This window comes from Melospiza georgiana, chromosome 4 (assembly GCF_028018845.1).
Source record: "Melospiza georgiana isolate bMelGeo1 chromosome 4, bMelGeo1.pri, whole genome shotgun sequence".
Taxonomy (NCBI): Eukaryota; Metazoa; Chordata; class Aves; order Passeriformes; family Passerellidae; genus Melospiza; species Melospiza georgiana.
The window spans coordinates 28,928,768-28,947,873 of NC_080433.1; the positions used below are offsets into that span (position 1 = coordinate 28,928,768).

Genomic DNA, 19,106 nt, shown 5'->3' on the forward strand with positions numbered 1-19,106 from the left:
ACAAAATTTAAAAATGGGCGAAGGGATCTTCCAGTGCAAAATATCAAAACATTGCCCTGCCCTCATCAGGAGCTGACCCAGCCTAAGTCTTTGCAAGGTTCAGTGTTTCAAGTTCAATGAACCAGCACTTTATGGTAATACTGCATTTTGTTCTGAGACTGTTGCAAAACTACATGTGTGGTGATTTGACCCTGATGGACTGATTTTCTCTACTTCTTCCCATGTGGGTCCTTCCCACTCCTTACAAGAAATCTAGGTGGCGCTGCACTATCAGCTCTTGGTGATCCTTTTGAGTCTGGGACAAGGGGAACATCCCGCTCAGGGTGCAGAAATAGCATCTTGATAAAGTAGTAGTGCTGGTAGTTTTTTTCCTCCAACGACTCCCACCTGGATTCCTAAGGTTGTTTAGATTTTAACCTAAAGAGACCAACTCCTTTGAAACTCCCAGAAGGTGAGCTGGGCTTTCTGTTGGTGCCAGAGGTCTCGTGTGCAGTGCTGGCACGCAGCAGAGCTGGGCCATCACTTACCACCCAGGGCTTGCTGCAGAAGTTGTAGATGGAGTGGAGGGAGTTGAGCGTGTGGACGCCGCCGTACTGCAGGCCGATGATGAGGCTGCGGAAGTCTTCCCCCAGGGCCATGCTGTAGGCGTGCTGGCGGATCAGGACAAAATCCGGCTTGAAGGACCTGGAAGAGACGAGGAGAATGGTGTTTTACTTTCAAATGCTCCAGAAGCACTTCTAACCACTCCTTGTTTCTTTTCCGTCCTTCCCTTTTCTTTTCACGAAGGCGTGTTGCTCTTCTCTAGGGCCCCTCAGGGTGTATTGCTTGTGTTATAATGTAACAAGCCCTACAAAACCCCCTAGTCATTTAAAAAAAGAGGAAAAATCCAACGTAGCTGCAAGTGTGAGAGCATAGAAACAGGCCAAACAGATTTTCTGCAGTTTCCATGTCACTCAGGCATGCACAGGAACAAGCCACAGCAGAGCCAAGGGTCATAAATTCACTGGTGGGGGGATTCTCTTTTCTTTCTAAAAGCTTGGCAAGCTCTTTGCAATGTGCAACGCAGATGAGGGAGCAAGTTTGTTTCCTGACGATTGAGCTCCGTATTGAAGCAATGCCCAGTGGGTGGGAAGATCATGAGGGATTTCAAAAAGCTCTCATACGCATCCATACATTGACACACATTCCCCCTTTAGTGAGTTTACTACGTACGCAGCACATCCCAGGCTCTTATGGCTGTGAGTCAACAAGTGAAGGGCAGGCATGGCAATGAAATTAATCAAATGAGCAGAGCCCCTCGTGCGCTGCTGTGACTCATGGCATGGACTTCCAGAATATTATTTAGCAAGACTGGAGCTTGGACTCCTATGGTTCAACAGCAGCAGCCCTCAGCTAATGCACAGGAAGGTGAGGCCCTTTCTAGGTAAGCCAACAGGCAATGGATTATCTTTCAAGCAGCCACATTTTATTCCTTGCTGACACTCTGTCTTCAAAGCCATTCAAAAATATCTGGAAACAGCAATTGGAAAGAAATGGTTCCCAAAATGGAGCCCAGCAGTTCATTCTCGAAGGAAGGGGCTTTTCCACGGAAAGAAGGGATTATTTTACAAGTTAACAGAGGTTGCATCAAGGACATTGAAAAATTTCCATGCTGTATGAAAGATTTTCAGAGAAATGAGCTCTGTAACCATGTCCCATTACCTCACCAGCCTCGAACATTTTCCTTGCTAAGAGACTATAATTTCTATCCTTTGGATGTATGAGCTGGAAATACTTTGGGTTTATAGCTCCTATTTATATTTCCATCATTCTGGCAGGGAAATGTGAGATGGTGACTCTGGGCCAGATTGTGGCAACAAACACTGTACACAAACCCCAGCACAGCTTTGTTGCTTTAAAGCTGTTCATTTTGTTTGTTGACCTTGGACTTTTGTTATCATCCGCCTGAGACACGGTGAGGAGCAGGCGCAGCTTTTGTGATGCAAGAGGCCAAGCTGTAGAAATGTTGTGATTCCCTCCCATGGAGGTTTTTTAAACCCAGGCATGTTCCCTAATGTACTTGGCACCAAAGGTGGTGCTTTCCTCCAGCAGCAAGATGCATAATGAGCACCGTGAGGGCTGTGCTATCGCTGTGCAGCTGATTCATGGACCTCTCTGGTATCAATGGGGATGAGGCAAGTGGTGACCCCTGCTGAGAAACAGTAAGTGAATACGAACTTTGCAAAGTCTGAGCTGCTCCATTCTGCTGGACTTGCTGTGTAGAAAGCACCCTGGAGGCAGGCACAGGTCCCCAAGAAGGATTAACCAGCTACTTAGGACCAGGGCTCGGTATCTGTGCTGAGTTACTGAACAGCTGTGGTGCCTGGAGAGGCAGGAGCTCCGGGCATGTCTCTCTTCATGCAGCTTTCTGAGAGGGGGAGGACACAGAGTGGCTGGGAAACTGCCTTCATTGGCTTTACTTTTGCCAGCTAAAATCTCAGGAAAAAAGCTCTTGTCTTTTTGGATCCTGGCAAAGAAAGAGTTTCTCCACTTAGAGGATGGACACAAGAATACAGAATTAATGTAGAAAAGCCTATTCTCAAACTCTGTGTCCTGTAGGAAGGCAGGACACTCTCTCATGCAGCAGATGAGGAGTGAATCTCTAAAGCGAAGGTGGACACTGAATCCCTCTTTTGAGCTGTGGAACAATGTGAATGTTCCCATGGATACTGAGAACAAGGCAGTGGAGTGCCAGGCCTGGGACTAGCTGAGAATAAACATCAGCTGAAGAGCAGCAGAGCCTGTACAGAGAAATGGAGACCAGCGGCAAAATGAGTAACAATCAATAACATCTCTGTGCAGAAAGCAGCTCCCCAGCCTGCTTTGGGGTAGAGAAGATAATGACAACAATTCCTGCTGGGAGGTTTCATGTCTTAAAGAGATCTCCTATTTCTTATTTCTGCATAGAGCCATAACTCTGGCTTGCTTCCTGGTCCTTCAGCTTTTCTCACTGAAGCACAAAGAGATTCGAGGGCATGAAGAAAGAACACAGAAGAATGCACTATTTGCACCAGAAATAGCGTGATTAACACATTAGATCGACTCCCTGTGCTGAGCACTGGTGAGGCCACACCTTGAATCCTGTGTTCAGTGTTGGGTCCCTCACTGAAAGAAAGACATGAGGTGCTGGAACATGTTGTAGTGAGGTGGGGATTGGCCTCCTCGCCCAGGTAACAAGCTATAGGACAAGAGGGAGAGGAAGAACAATGGCCTCTGGTTGTGCCAGGAGAGCTTTAGTGGATATCAGGAAAAATTTCTTCATGGAAAGGGTTATCAAACATTGAGACAGTCTGCCCAGGGAAGTAGTTGAGTCACCACCCCTTGAACTGTTCAAAGGGTGTGTGAATATGGCACTTAGGGGTGTGATTTAGTCGTGAAAATGGCAGTGCTCATTAATGGGGGATCAATGCTCTTAGAGTTCTTTCCCAGCCAATTCTGTGATTGTCAAAATACTTCTGTGTGATCCCTTCCGCAGTGCATAATCATTTGCAGCCAAAGGGTGCTTTATATTTCAGCACCATGATGGGTGAGAGAGCTTTTTTCTGGTGTTGTTGGAGAAGGATGGGCTCTCCTGCTCTCTTTTTAGAAGACTGACATTCTTACTAGACACTTTGCCCTTTGGGACAGTAGATCTTCCCAGGACACTGAAGACGACATCCTCACTTCGGGTTCTGGCTACCCTCCATTATTCTAGGACATTTCATTCAGCTTTCAGATACTTCCCAGGGATCAAGACACTCTGACTAAATTCCCTTCCAAAGCCTTTCCTATTTGGCATGACAAAGAGAAGAAGAGAACTGCATAATTTAGCAAAATGATACAACAAGTTTTGCATTACTGGCAATTAATGAAGCCTTCAGGGAAGCATCTGAGGCACAAGTACAAGCCATAAGAGGCCGCAACTTTTGCCAAGAAGTGCAAAAAGTCCCTCCAAATATGCAGTGCCTCAGGTGTCTGACACCTAATAGAAAATGGCATTTACAAATAATAACAAGTTCTTTTTGTGCATTGCTTCAGTGTTAATAGCATTGTTATTAAATTACTGAAAATTAATACGAAATCAATGACATTTTCCCCTATCTCAATATTAGATTTAGCATTCTGTTTGATGCTTTAGTAAAGTGGAAAATACGCTAAGAAAAAAAGTCATTTCAGTCAAAACCTCATGTCATATTTTCTACAGAAAGAAATAAACCTTGCTGAAGTTATTCAAAGAAATAAAAAACATATCTATAAATAAGATAACACAGAGCTGATTTGAGAAAAAAAAAAAAGCAACATAGAATAAAGAATAATCTCTCCTTACTAGGCTGGAAGAGAGAAGTAGGGTTTTTTTTTAACATTATAGTAGAGAATGGCTGAGTAAAAAGCATGGGAGGTGTGGGAGATTAGTGCAGCAAAAGCAGCAGGAGCCAGGAATCACAGTTGCAGTAGGACCAATACCACTGTAAACAGATGAGGACAGCCTGGAAGATGCTCTGATTTGCTTCTCAGCCACAGGTCAATGCTCAGCTAACCATTAAATCATGTCACACACTCTCTGAACTGGAGTCTGGCAGTCTCAATAGTCTGCCATATATTTTACTTCTAAACTGATTGACATTGACATTGACAAGGAAAATCATGTGGACTCAGACAAAGCCTGAAAGTAGTAACAACCACACCTGCCAACACCAACTTGCCTTCAAAATGCTTGTGATCCTAAGCTTTTACAGAAAGTGATCCAAATACTTTCCAACATCACAGAATAAGGTCACGGAGCAATTTAGTTTGGAGAGGATCTTGGAAACCATCTGTCCCAACACCATGCTCATTGCAGGGCTAACTCTGAGGTGACATTAGGATGATTGCCATTCTCTAGAAGAAGCCTTTGTAAAAACCCATGTGGAAAGGAGACAAATTATGGCAAGATTGATAAAAAAAAAGCTGATCAAGAGTGAAACAATGTACTAAAGTTTTGAATAATTCTTGTATTTAATCCTGGATTAACTAATTATTGAGTGCTCTAGACCCTGGAGGCTTATTCCTTATTGGAAAGAATTACTGTAAATGCAAAAAGGGTCAGGGAGTAGTTTAATATCTGAAATGTTCCCCACCCTGGTCTGCTCAGAGTGACTTTTTCTTTCTGGCAGCTGCCTGCATGCCAAATGTTTTCCTGATAACTGTCAGCATCCTGCCTGCACGTCGGCTGGGCGCCAGCTGCCAGGGAGGTGAAGGGGGACATTATTCATCTGGGACATCAGCAAACCCCAAGGGGAGAAGCAGGCCTCCAAGCAGCTGTTTAGCAGCAGGAGCTGAGGTGAAAGTAACTGAGAATAAATGCATAAATCATCACACTCCGCTGTCTCTTCTCTTTTGTACTTCCTGCTAAAAGAAAAATTAAATTTTTTTTTAAAAAAATTGAGGACAGGAGCAGGCAGGTGAAGAGAGGGGAGATATTAGTGAAAAAAAAACAATGCTAGATCGTCCCCCATATGGGAATAATTCTCAGTTTATAAATGTTTACTAGAGGTGTTAAATTCCTTCATATGTAACTGCAGCTTGCCAGAGTGTATACCCTGTTAAACACCTCGCCCAGCTTACTGTCTCTGCAGGGTATTTCAGTGAGGAAAGTGGTCATTTGGCACACTGGTCACTTGCCTAAACTGAATTTTCAAAAGCTTGCAGGCTGTTACACACACTTCTTCATTACCTTTATGGATTGCTATGCCATCAATAAAAAAAATTTTGCCCTAATGTTTCTGTGCTAAATACATAGCACATATTGTATGTTTCTCAGTGTTAAATATATAGCACATATTGTATGTTTCTATGTTTCTGTGTTAAATACGTAGCACATATTGTATGTTTGTCACTGTTAAATACATAGCACATATTCTATGTTCCTCAGTGTTAAATACGTAGCACATATTGTATGTTTCTCACTGTTAAATACATAGCACATATTGCACGTTTCTGTGTTAAATACATAGCACATATTGTACTCCACCGAGTGGCACTTTCTGCAAAACTTGGGAGAACCAGGTGTTCAACATATTTTTCCATCTGGCTGCTAGAAACCTAAACTTTCCCTATCAGTTTCTGCCATTTTTTCTCCTATTTGCACCTTTAAAAAAAATTGCAGAAATTTGGTTTGGAAGCATCAAAGCAACCAACCAACCAACCAACCAACCAACCAACCAACCAACCAACCAACCAACACAATGACATCCCACCCCCAAACCCCCAAACAACATCATTTAGAAAAATACATTTCATAAAAGACCCGAATTAGGGTCAAGAGTTAAATTAAAAAAGGCAGGGATTTGACAATGGTTGGAGTTCATCTCTGGCACAAGCTTATTGGAACATGAGAAGCTGGACAATGCCCTTCTGCCTACCAATACTTGTTACATCAGCGTCCACCAACAGCAGCTACTCCCATGACCTTCCTGGGCACTGTCCCTGGAGAAGAACTGCAATGAACCATCAACTCTTGTGAACAAATTGTCCTGGAGAGACAAGAAAACATCCTTCTAGCAATGTGCAGCTACTGTGTGGTGAGCAAGCGTGGCCTCTGTAGGATAGAAAACCTCCATGCCCCTTTCAGGCAGCTGCTTCTCAATGGACCTTTGGGCTGAGTGAACCTATTGGGATGGGAAAAATGTAGTGGGGAGAGGACAGTGTCCTCACTGGGCTTTAAAGATCTGGCATCCTGGTGCAGACAGATCTTTTTTAGTCAGACTACACATCTCCTGGAGCCTGCAAGCTCTGAATAGCAGGGAAACACCTGTGAGTTGGTCAGTTTCTTCTCTACCCCTCCCATGTAAAAGGATTTGCCTCCTGATGCTGTCACTGCGCTGTAGCTTGCAGTGTGAAAATATGCTTAAAGAAAAAAAGCACTTTCAGGGATTTTGGGGATGGTGATTCAACAGGCTGCTGTCCTGTTGTCACAGCACAGGGAATCATAGAAGCACTGAATCAGCTGGAAGCAACAGGAATGTCAGTGTTAACTACAGGAATGAATGGGCTTGTGTGGAGAATTCACTGACCCCACCATGGCTGTGAGCAGCAAGGGCACATCACCCAGGGTGAGCAGGGGAGACACACACCTGACACACACCTTACACATTCAGGCAAGGCCTGTAGGGATAAACATCATTCCATGGCAGACATCTTCCCCACAGCAAGGCTTTGTCCTTTGCTGCCATTTTGGACACCCCTCTACACCCACCAGGGCCATTTCTCCTCTCAGGGTCCTCCCCACATGAGCCCCTGGGCACCTGCTGTCCCCCAGCTGCTGTCTGTGCTGTGGGGCTGGATGGAGCCTGCGTGCCACACTCCTCGTGGCATGGCCACCACTCTGACAGGTCCCATGCAAACATGAAAATGTGCTTTCTCTCCTGGATGATTGGCCCCAATGGCAAAAGAGGAAGCTCTACAGGGAGACAGGAGATGAGAGCAGCCTGGTGCATGATTAATTTATATCCTTAAAGGTCTGAAATGCTCCCAAAGACATTAGTATTCCCCAGGTAAACGAGCTGTCCAGATTTTCAACTTATCCCTGCCTTATATCTAGTGGAATTAATAGCTGAAGTCTGTTGAAGCCCAACAGTCAAGCATTTAATTGAATACAGAACCTGAGATCATAGTTTGGGAGTCTAAATGTTGCTGTCAGAAACAGACACAGCCCAAATTTTCATTTCTACTTAGACAGTTTTATAATATCATGAAAGCATAAATGCGTCTCAGAGTGGGTGCAGTGCCAACACTGACAGCCTCTTTACGCTGCCAAAATATTGATATGAAGGGCCCTTCAGAGGAATGTGAAAATGAAAATCCCCTTCCTCACATCTATCCCCAGTAAAAGTGACGCAGTCCAAGAGCTTTCTAGAGTAAATTAGATTCCAGATGGTTCTCTCTGTCTCTTTCTGTTTGTGTGGGTAGACCTGTCCAAAAGGAGGTTGTTTATGCACTGGAGGAGGATGAAGAATCCACCCAAGTGTTTTAAAACTAGGCATGAACCCATTTGTTTTTACACACTCTAATACTCCAGTAGTACTTTGCACCCAGAAATCATTCCATTTCTCTGTTGTAAGAGTTGCTATGTCTAAGTTGGAGAGGGATCCTTTGGGATGAATAAACACTACCTCCTGCTTCCCATATTTAACTTTTCAATAGGGAAGGTCTGCTGCCAATTTTTTCCAAGTAAGTGCTGGGGTAACAAGGACCCCACCCCACCAGTCCTGGCTGAACCCAACGCTGCTCCCTTGCCCAGCTCATCCCCCCAGTGTCCTCAGTCAGGGCCAGGGTTACAGGGCACTGACATGGAAAAGTGCTTGCTAGAGGCTGCACAAGGTACTTCATGGCCAGCTCTCTGAAGGAAATGTGATGAACAGGCTGATGGAGCCTTCACAAACCATGGTGGAACTGGCACAGAAAACACAGATGCAGTTTTTTAGATTTGTTAGATGATAGCCTCTGTCTCCAGCAGCACATTTTGCTGACACTATCTCAAATCCTCCACCCCCTCCTACAGATGTGCAGAATGTAGTAGCTAAAAAAGAGAAGTTGGAGACCCAGAACATTGTTACTGTAAATTTAAATTCTTGGAGCCACGTTTGTTTTAAAACTCAGGCAAGCAAAATAATGTCTGGCTTCAGTTAGATTGTTTGCTAACTTACTTGCAGCTACTTATTTCAAGATGCACAGGCTAGAAGTCATGTATATGTCCATGTCTTTGCTTTCTGTAATTGCCAATAATATTTCTAAAGCATCTTTTTTTCTTTTTTTAGTATTATCCTGAGTCAAAAGGGGTAAATGGAAGGCTTTAAGGACAGTTATACCTTCTTACTAAGGGAATTAATCTTCCTGGTAAAAGAACCATAATTTTTTCCTGGTGCAGTTCAAATCAGTTGACGTGGAGTGTGAAAGAAAGCCTTAACTCCAAGGCGTCAAAAAATACCAAGTGATCAGCAGAAAAAACCCCTTTGGTTTGAACTTTGCTTTACAGGTGCCATATGGTATTTCCAGTTTAAAGAAAGAACTAGGAGATCTGCTCCAAAATGATGGAATTTAATAGGCTAAGAAATTGTTAGATAGCTTATCAGTAAACGTAATGTCAATTTGGAGAGGGCAGCCCAGTGGTTGCTGAGTATGAATATGAATTGTTGGTCTGAAGAAATTTATTATTTCAGTGATTTAAATCTACTGGTCTGTAGTATATTCACTGTCTTTCCCCTAAACTGCTACATTCTATTGCTCTTCCTTTGAAGAGGAATGTGAAGCAGGCAGGGCTCCTGCAGGAGGGAATCCCAAACATGGTTGTTAGCAAGATGGTGTTGTATTTATCTCCTTATAAATTGTCAGTGGGATTTCCATGATTCTGGGTATTCAAAAAATATGATGAGTATTATATTTCACCATCTAGAAGCATTCTGACTTTTGACTGAATGTTTTGCTCGATTATTAACAGAGGACAAATAAGTGATGGAAAAAAGATGACAGCAGCAGCAGTGTTGGTACACACATGTGAGTTGCAGGTGTCTCCCTGTGGCTGGGCACTCTGAAAGGTGTCTGTAGCCAGGCAGGATATGGTTGTGGATGGTACTGTGGGACTTGAAGGAAGTGGGAAGAAGCTGTACCCATGTGGATGGGTTGAGGTGCCTCTACACAGCTCACACAATTTGCTTTCTAAAGTGAAAAAGAGTTTTAATTTCTATACCTTCTAGAGTATTTCTAGGAGTGGCTGTGGAAGTTGGCACCTAAGCTCTTAAACTCACTGAGCTGGGCACAACAGGGTCATATCAGCACAGGCTGTAAACAAATATTTGCTGGTTGCAAGGACTATGGCATGTAGCATATGCTATATAAATTGCATATCCAGACAAGTATATATTTACCAGACCTGCTTCCCACAATGCAAATGCGTCCTTAAACATGCAGGAATGAAAACAAACAAACAAAAAACCCTCCTGAGCTAATGCCATTCAAAAACCCACATAATCCACATATAAATATCCATGCAAAAATGGTAGCAGGAATACCTGTGTGTTCACTGTGAGCAGAAACATGAACACCATGCCCCAGACAGTTTTGTAAAACAAATTTTGTCTTCAGTTTCAGTTTAATAGCTCAAGATCTTTCTGCCAGATGTATGAATGGCTTTGCGAGGAAAGACACAGGAAGGAAAATGAAGATGTGATCAACCTAGGAAATGGTTCTTGGGAAACCTTCCAGCACCATGAGCAAGCGAAGGCAGGAGTGCATTAGCACTGCACACTGTCTGATGAGTGCTCCAGCGGCTGGTTCATGGGACATAACACTTTGTTTCACTCAGAAACAGACAGGGAGAAAGCAAATGCATGTAACAGACACAGCTTTAAAGGTTTTTAGCAGAGGCTCGTGAAGTTTTACCAAAGAACAAATGGAGACTTGTGGGTGTACTAAGAGAGATGTCAAGACCTGAAATGAATTGATGGACCACAGTCATAGCTAATTGACAGTGACATGTTTTGCTTTGCACTGTTTGGACTGGAAATGAGATTTTGAGAAATGAAACTGAGGCCAGCATGCTCAAAATTACGTTTTTTTAGCTGTTCTAATAATCCCTTTCAAAAATATCACTGCATGCTCAATTATGTGTCTCTACCTCTAATTTTGAACTTGTTGCAAACAGACAAAAGCACTGATTAGATACGTCAACAGTATTTAGCTCAAAGGTCCTGAATACACCAAAAAGTGCAAAGGAACTGTACAAAAAGAAGCAGGGTGGCTAAAAAAATTAATTTGGTGCAACAATGAGATTTCAACACAAACAGAGAAAAGCTACTGTATCAAAGATGAAATGTAGAGTTGTAATGACAGGAACCCATAAAGATGAAGGCTTGGGAATAATAGGGTGGAAGGTAATATTGGTGAAGGTAAACAGAGGCATCTCACACAGATGTTTAGACACTATTCTTTACATAGAACTTGTAAAGACACTATTCTTTACATAGAACTAAAGACACTATTCTTTACATAGAACTTGTAAAGATGCATCTAACATTAGCTCCAAATTGCTGTCACTGTGGTGCTTGAAAGAAGGGGAGCAATGCTTTTGGGAAGTGAATTGGATGTGTGATTGGAGAAGCATTGTTTGGGAAAAGAGTCTGCTTGCAATGAATGACATTATGAAGTAATGCTAGTAGGACAGAAATCCCCATCAAACAGGGACAGGTATTACCTTGAGATATACCACAGGGCAATGCCAGAGCACCGGGCATCTCCCATAAAGAAAACAGTGCTATTTCAGGAGCAACTCAGGCTACAAGCATCAGGATCTTACAATTACAATTGGATGGGACCTGAAAGGTCACCTAGTTCCAACCCCCTTGCCATGAGCAGGGACACCTTCCACTAGACCAGGTTGCTCAAAGCACCATGCAACACTGAGCACTGCCAGGCACGGGCATCCACACCTTCTGTGGACAGTCTGTGCCCGTGCCTCAGCACCCCAGGTAAGGATGTTCTCCTGGTATATAGCCTAAATCCACCCCTATTCAGTTTAAAGCCATTCCCCCTTGTCCTATCACTACAAGTCCTTGCAAAACTCTGTTGTAGTACCCTTTAGGTACTTGCAGGTCCCATAAGGTCTCTTCTTCTCCTATCTAGGCTGAACAACCCCAACTCTCAGCCTGTCTTCACAGGAGAGGTGTTTCAACCTCCTGATGGTTATTAAGGCCCTCCTTTGGACTCACCCTAACAGCTCCACGTCCTTCTTACATTGGGTGCCCCAGAGCTGGACACAGTGCTTCAGCTGGGGGGTCACCAGAACAGAGCAAATGGGCAGAATCCCCTCCCTTGCCCTGCTGGCCACGCTTCTTTGGAGGCAGCCCAGGGTGTGGTTGGCTTTCAGGGCTGTGAGAGCATACTGCTGGCTTATGTCAAGCTTCTCATCCTCTAACACCCTCAAGTCCTTCTTCTCAGGGCTGCTCTTGATCTGGTCATCTGGGCTTAGTGGCTACTGCAAGGGCAGTCCACTGGGATCAGGGCCCAAGACAGGCAGGCTAGTGAATCAGAGCCACTGTTTAAAATGAGGGTTAGTTGACAGAGCAGAGAGAAAAATCAAGGGAGAAGAAGGTCTGTTGTTCCTTTTATTGGGAGTCTGGAGGCTAAAAAGAACCTGAGAAGGAGGCATTTGCTGTTGCATGAAGGGTCTAGATCAGAAACAATGACTGGCATAATGTGCACCTGAGACCTGATACAAACCCACCAGAGTCAGGCCATTCCTTTCACCACTTCCAAGAATCCTTGAAGCTACCAGGATTGTGCTGCCCGATTCACATATTTGTCACCCTGGAGGCCAACCTGCTTGCCCCAACACTGATCCACAGAGCCCAGTTTCCAAGACCAGCTGGTGCTCCTCACCTGACCACCTTGGTGCCATTCCTCATGACCTGCATGTCCACCATGCAGCCACCCATGACGTAAGCAGCCAGGTTCAACTCGGAGAACTCAGCCTGGAATGGAGCAAAAGGACAAAGTGTTACTCAAGGGTGGCAGAAACACAAACACACAGACACAGACACAGAATTTTCTTTGTCTGGAATGTGTCTTTCCTTCTTTTCTTTTTTTTTTTTTTTAATTTTTTTTTTCTGTGAGGCAACTGGAGATCCAATTATAGCTGGTTTGCCCTGAGAGACTGTAGAAGTATTTATGGCTCCCACACTTGGGCTGTGAAAGTACACAGGATTAGACTTATTGCAGGAATAAGTACTGAAGGAATTAAGAATGAGCAGGCTGAAAAATGCACATAGGAAAGAATAATAAAAATAATAACAATAATAATGAAAATATGTTAGGTCATTTGAATTCAAATTCCAAGTTTCCACTTGGAGACATCCATTTAGAATTATGTCTGCGTTGGCCGCCATGCCACTGGCCAGCTTTAAACCTAATACAAAAGATTCAAACCTTTTTAAACCTCATTATGTTGCAGGAAGGTGATAAGCAGAGGTCACCTGATGTGATTTGCTTACTAAGTTTTTTACTATTAAAGAGTTAGCAAAGCTGGGTAAGTTATTAAGAGAGCTGCTCAATCATTAAAACACTTTGTATTTTAAAAGAGGCATGACTTGCAAGGCTGGAATAGTTGGCAAGGGATATTTCAGCCATGGGGAGCAAAAGATACAGGGGTGATTATGATAAATATAAAAAAACAGGTTTCATTTTTTGAGGCAGAAAATTTAGTCTTCTCCCTTTGAGCAGTTTTTTCCCCTTCCTTTTAAGGCATTTTTTCAGACTTAGTATGATGAAGGCTGGGCAGCAGTAAATTCGTCTTCTAACCAGTAGCTGTCTAATAGCAGAGCACTCAGATGGTGCTGCTAATTCTTATGACTTTATTGAGATCCTTGTACTGTTTAATGTTCTTCTGCTACTTCTATTAGTTGGAACCAAAAGATAGTGCCAGGAACAAATTTTATGCATTAAAAAAAAGGAAAAAAACCGAAAAAAAGAAGAGTGTTTTGTCCTCATGAACTCATGGAAAAAACTTGCCAATGGAGAACTGGTGCACCTGTAAAGGCTCAAAGGCCAGACGACAAATGAAAAAATAATTTCCAACTTTCCTTTTAAAATCCATGTAATTTTAAAGCAATGGCTGTGGACTGGTGACCCGATGATGTAATGAGATTTCATGTCTGCAGCTCGGCGTAAAGGTTTTAAAGCAACACCCTTACACGATCTTACATCATTGTAACTCCCCATTACAATGAAAAGAGGGGGAAAATTCCTATTGCCAAGAAATAAATTCTACTTCAAACACAAACACACACACAGACATGCTCACAGGGAGGGATTGGCAATGGTTCAGGCGACTGCCTGGGTTTTACTCATGAGAGATTGCACTGTGTTGCCTTGGCCACAGCCACGCTTCTTCAGTGACCCTATCAGATCAGAGGTGAGCAAACATGCACCCCTGAAAGGCACCTGCCTTTTAGACATTTGAAAAATCTCAGGAGACCTAGGGGGAGAGGAGTCCACCCTGGACAAACTCAGTAAGATCAGACATTTTGGGTACCATCAGCGATCTCCCCAATGGGTCATGGCAAGCTTGCTACTGTACACATGAGCTCCAGAGGCTCTGTGGACTGGGGAGATTAAAGGATGTTTTTTACACTTCTGTGTCTCCGTATGCCTCAGAAATGTCCCACTCTGAAAGCAGAGTGTTGTGGAGCTGGACCTCCAGCTTCTGTTGCTGAGGAATGCATCATCTGATGTGAACACCAGTGCAAGAAAGGGAAATTTTAGGTCTGTGTTTTCATGTTTTTTATGCTTTTCTTCCAAAGTTTTTTTTCCATGATGGTTTGTAGTAAAGTGCTTAACGCTCCTCTTTGCTGGGGGAGAAAATGGGCAGTCTTCATTTGATGAGGGGCACTTGCAGTCTGACTAAGTTGGTCTGACAGGCGTTTCCCTGAGGCAGTCAGGCCAACAAAGCTGTGCTCAGACACCTGACCTGCAAACAGCCCTGAGAACCCCCCGAGCTGGTGAGCACTTCATGCCAAACTGCCAGGACCGATTTCAGGCCCTGCTAATGTCAAGAGCCAGAAGAAAAGGAGAAATCCCCTTTGGCAACCATTGTCCAGGGAACACTGGCAAGGAGAGAGAAGTGTAGAGAGGGTCTGGGGGATTCAGCTATCTCACTCCCAAAACATCCAGATCTACAATCAGAGCTGAGGGACAATCCTGACCTTTGCCTGGCATTCACTTTTGCTTTTAACAGACAAAGTTAAGGAATGCTGCTCCTTTCATGTAGCTGCTTTGTTCCATCCAACAGGCTACTGCTAGCTGGCTTTTGGAAGAAGGCTAAAACCTTCAGTCAGCAGAAATTGTTTCCTGTTGATTTTCCAGTGCTCCCTGTATTTTTAACTTTGTGGGTTTTGTAGCCTGATGACTTCCCTTGGCTGGGATTTCAGCTCTGAGATCATCTCCAGCCTGAGTTTACCTTGCAGACAAAGAGGTCTTTGAAAGCAGCCCATGCAGATAGAGTGACAGGTAACTATGCACAAAACAGGAGAGCCCAGCTCCCCGTGGCCTTGCAGAGTCATTTGCATTAGGAATCATGGAACAGAAAATGGCATTGCATTAGCCTGATGGTGTTTTATACTTTGCAGCAGTGCCAGTGGCTGCAAAAACATTCAGGGCAAGAGCAAACCATGTGTGACAAACATGATACAATCTGTCCTGAAGAATAATCTAATAAGACTGTGGGAGTAGAAATATTTCATACCTCTGTGAGGCTCAGATGTGAGATGATGCCCACAGCTACTTTGATCACAGTTTTGTCAGAAATGCCTCCTTCAGGTATTAAGAATTGGAAGACTCTCCAAATCATTTGGACTAAACCTTAAGGTACTCTCAGTTTCCATCAGTGTCCTCTGTGTGCTGGAGCTCTTTTTGGTGAGCTATTTATAGTGTCTGTTTCCGTTTCCTGATATTAAAACAGGAAGATATTTCATTTTCAACCATGCAATAATGCCTGGCTTGGTAGATATGCCTGTTAGTGATTTAGGGGAAGCATGTGTTCAAGGTGTATTTTAAGCATTTTTCACAGAATAACAGAAAGCTGTGTTGGAAGGACTTCAAGACATCACATAGTCTTTCCCTCTTTCCTAAGGCATGACCAGCTCTGCCTCTGCCATTGTGTGCAGACTACTTATTTTATTTTATTCCTCAAAGACCTGCCCTTTTTTTTTTTTTTTTTTTTTTTTTTTTTTTTTTTTTTTTAGACAAAAGTAGTCCCATTCTTATAAGATTTTCTTGTAGGTGATCTTTTCAGTGAATTGATCAGAGTTGTTGCTGTCACAGGGATTCTCTCTGGCAAGTCCACAACTTCTTCCATATGTAAAATTGCCAACCATATGCTTGAGTATGGATTTGTCATACATGCAGCAATGTGACTATTTTTTAACTCATATTCTGGCTGAGATCCACTATAATCCCTGCACTGCTTTGTCTGGCCTACCGACTAGCCTGGTCCGTGCCATGGCTTAGGCACTTGGGATGAGGAATTGCTACTGGAAAATCAAATCTCATACATTCCTCATGGATTTTATGCCTTATTTTTTGGTGGATCTTCTGATATGTACAAGGAAGGGCCCACATCAGGCTGCATTCCTAATGCAGCACATTTCACTACAACCATTACAAGCATCCCAAGGGGAAAGTAAGCAATCCCTAAGTCCTGCACAGGCAGAAAGGTGACCAGATAGTTTGGATGCCTGTAGGATGAGGGCTGAGGCTATGCATGCATGCATGCAGAATTAGGAATTACACATCCTGATTCCTCATGTCTTTTCCTCAGACATTTTCCCTTGGGCAGGCACCCTGCTCTCCACCTTTCCCCAGTAACAGGGTTGCTATCTGGGAGAAAAGAATGGAGAGAGCCCATCTGTGATGTGAATATTGCTTTATGGCTCCAAGAGCAGCTTCCTCAAGTGCTCTTCACAATTCCTGAAGCTGGGGTGATTCTCCTAGGCTAGAGACAATGCTGGTGCTGAAGGGCCACATGCCTTCACCTGTGAGAACACCTGGTGCATCAGCTCTGATGGCATTCAGAATTGTCTCTTGAGTTTTCATTTCAGAAGTTACCTGAAAATTTGAAGTTTAGAAAAAGCACATTTCTAAATATTTTGGTCCCAGGAAATGGCTCAAAACCATGAACTCTGTAAACTTCCAAAAGCCAATGGAAATTAAAAAAAAAAAAAAAGATAGTATTCATTTAAGAAAATAATGATTTTAAAGTAATTCTTGCTACTTCTCCCTTTATTCATGGTTTCTGAATGCTTGCATGTGGCAAGCTATGAGAACCCTGTTGCTGTTCTTGAACTGTTTTCGGCATTCAGCTGGGAAAAAACCCAAACCCTAAACATATAACGAATAAAAATTATAGTGTTGTTTGACAAGAGGCTAGTTTTCCTTTCATCACACACAGACCTGTCACACTCTACCTTTTGAAAGGACCATTTTACACCACACATGAAAATACCTCTTTAGGGCGGGAAGTACAATGGAGCTGGAACTCATGATTTGTATTACAATTATCTTCTGTGACTGCCAAGTACAACGTTTTTCCTGTCAATGCTGCCAATGGAGTCATAATCTATACCACAAGACTTTTCCAGAAGCATGTACATAGGAGTTCACTGAATAATCATTCCCTGAAAATAAACTGAACAGTGGGAACAAGTGAATGAGCTATGCAAGAAAAATGCGTGTCAGACAGACAGACGGACCCACCTCGTCACAGCAAGGAAATGGTGGGAAGGAGAAGGGTGAACAAACACCAGGGATAAAAATATAAATGGACCTTTGGGCTTCATGACTCCCCTTTCACACTTTTCACCCCACTCCACCATCAATTAGTCAATGCCAGGAAAGATGTCTCTGAACATATTAAAATTCCTTTGGGAAATACCTGCAGGAAAGGTACCCTGAAGGTAGAGGACCCTCTCTAAGAGGTGCTGCTTGCTCTTGCCTGCTGTGTCCCTCACTGGTATGTGCAGGGCACGGGACTGGAAAAGCCCATCAGAGCCGTAGGCTTTAATCCCTTGCTACGCTTGGCACTGTGTCAGGAAACCCTTACTTGCACCAAGTTATTTGCTAAAAGCATTCATGTCTGTTTTATGCTCTGTTATGGCAGGAGAAACAAACTCAACTCTTGCAGTCTCCTCTCACAAGCCAGATCTCCACAGCCATCCCAGTGACCCTGCTCTGCACATGTCCTGCTGTGCAGACATCACTCTCACAGATGGGCATCAAGGGTCCCCTCATCTGCCCCCACCCTCAGGGTCATGGCTGTCTGATGGGCCTGGGGCTGTCATCTCTCAGCCCCATCTCTCTCACCCTCTCTGCTTGTCTCTGGGGATATTTGGCCATGAGGCATTCCTCTGGAGCATGGGGCATGTTTCATGCCCAAGGAGACCCCACACAAGGTATGTAATGATCCAAATGGAAAACATCAGAAATCCTCAGAGCACACAAGGTTTAGTTTCCTCTGGGACAGCACAGAGAGGGTGGGGAAGGAGGTGCTGAATTAGTTTCTCTCTAAAGAAGAAAAACATCTGACAGAGCATAAGGCCTATGGTATAATTCCTCCTCTTCCTCGGCATACTGAGGTTCTTAATGCCTCCTGCCCTCTGGCCAATGAAGAACTGAGGAGATAAAAGCAAGATTTTTTTTTGTGAGAGACTAAAAGCAATGTGGTCCACTCCCGTGACACTTTAAGATTCTTCTTTAAGTTCAACTTAGCCTTAGAGACATTTATTCAAACTTATGCTTTTCATTTCTAAAAGAACTTTTTTAGTATTTGTATTTCTAGAGAAAAGAACTAGAGATGCGTACACTGCAGTTCTGAAAGCTAGAAATCACCAGACAAGTAAAAGCAACGTGGATCAAAATTTAAGCAGCTTATTTTTAGCATAAAATAAGAGATAGTATTTTTAGACTCAACTGTTCTCTTAAAGCTTAGAGCTTTACCCATACGGAGTAAAACTTAAACCATCAGGGGTTTGATCAGAATAAGTCAAATAGATTTTCGCTTTTGGATCAGTATTTCAATAAGTCTCATGAACAGCTATCATTGCTACAGAAGTGGAAAAATACCCAAACAAGCAAAATGTAATCCAAACTGCCTCCCCAGAAAAAGAGGCCAGGACTCAGGGGAGTGCTTGAACTGGCTTTACACCACCAAAGCCTTTCACCTCCCTCCCTGCAGCCAGCAGGAAGAAAGCAGTGGCTCTGCTTGCCTGGTTTCACTAAATGGCGGACAATAACAAATCCTTCAGCCTTTAAAGCATATTATAAACATGATTTCAGTGTTACACTGAGGATCAGAAAAGAAGAAACAAAGTCAGGCTTCACGTTAATTTTAATGAATGACAGGAGAGTGGTTGCAGCGGTCAGCGGCCTTTGTAGGTGGTTCGTCCGGCTAGCTGAGGGCGGCCAGCTGCAGCGGTGGGGAGCCAACCCCGGTGGCAGGGCCCCAGGGCCGCTTCTACGAACGCCCCTTGGCAGCAGCGGCCTCAGGCTGCGTCCGTGCGGACGAG

The 19,106-nt window shown here is 43.6% G+C and overlaps 1 protein-coding gene across 3 annotated transcripts in view; it reads right to left on the reverse strand.

Moving 5' to 3' along the window:
* SYN3 (synapsin III) overlaps positions 1 to 19,106 on the reverse strand; it is a 176,002-nt gene that overhangs the window by 130,591 nt on the left and 26,305 nt on the right. For all 3 annotated transcript variants that reach the window (XM_058023337.1, XM_058023339.1, XM_058023338.1), the window contains exons 4-5: positions 12,430 to 12,521; positions 528 to 684 (exon numbers count right to left, since the gene is read on the reverse strand). In XM_058023337.1, coding sequence (XP_057879320.1) covers positions 528 to 684; positions 12,430 to 12,521 — 249 coding nt within the window. The remainder of the gene's footprint in view (positions 1 to 527; positions 685 to 12,429; positions 12,522 to 19,106) is intronic.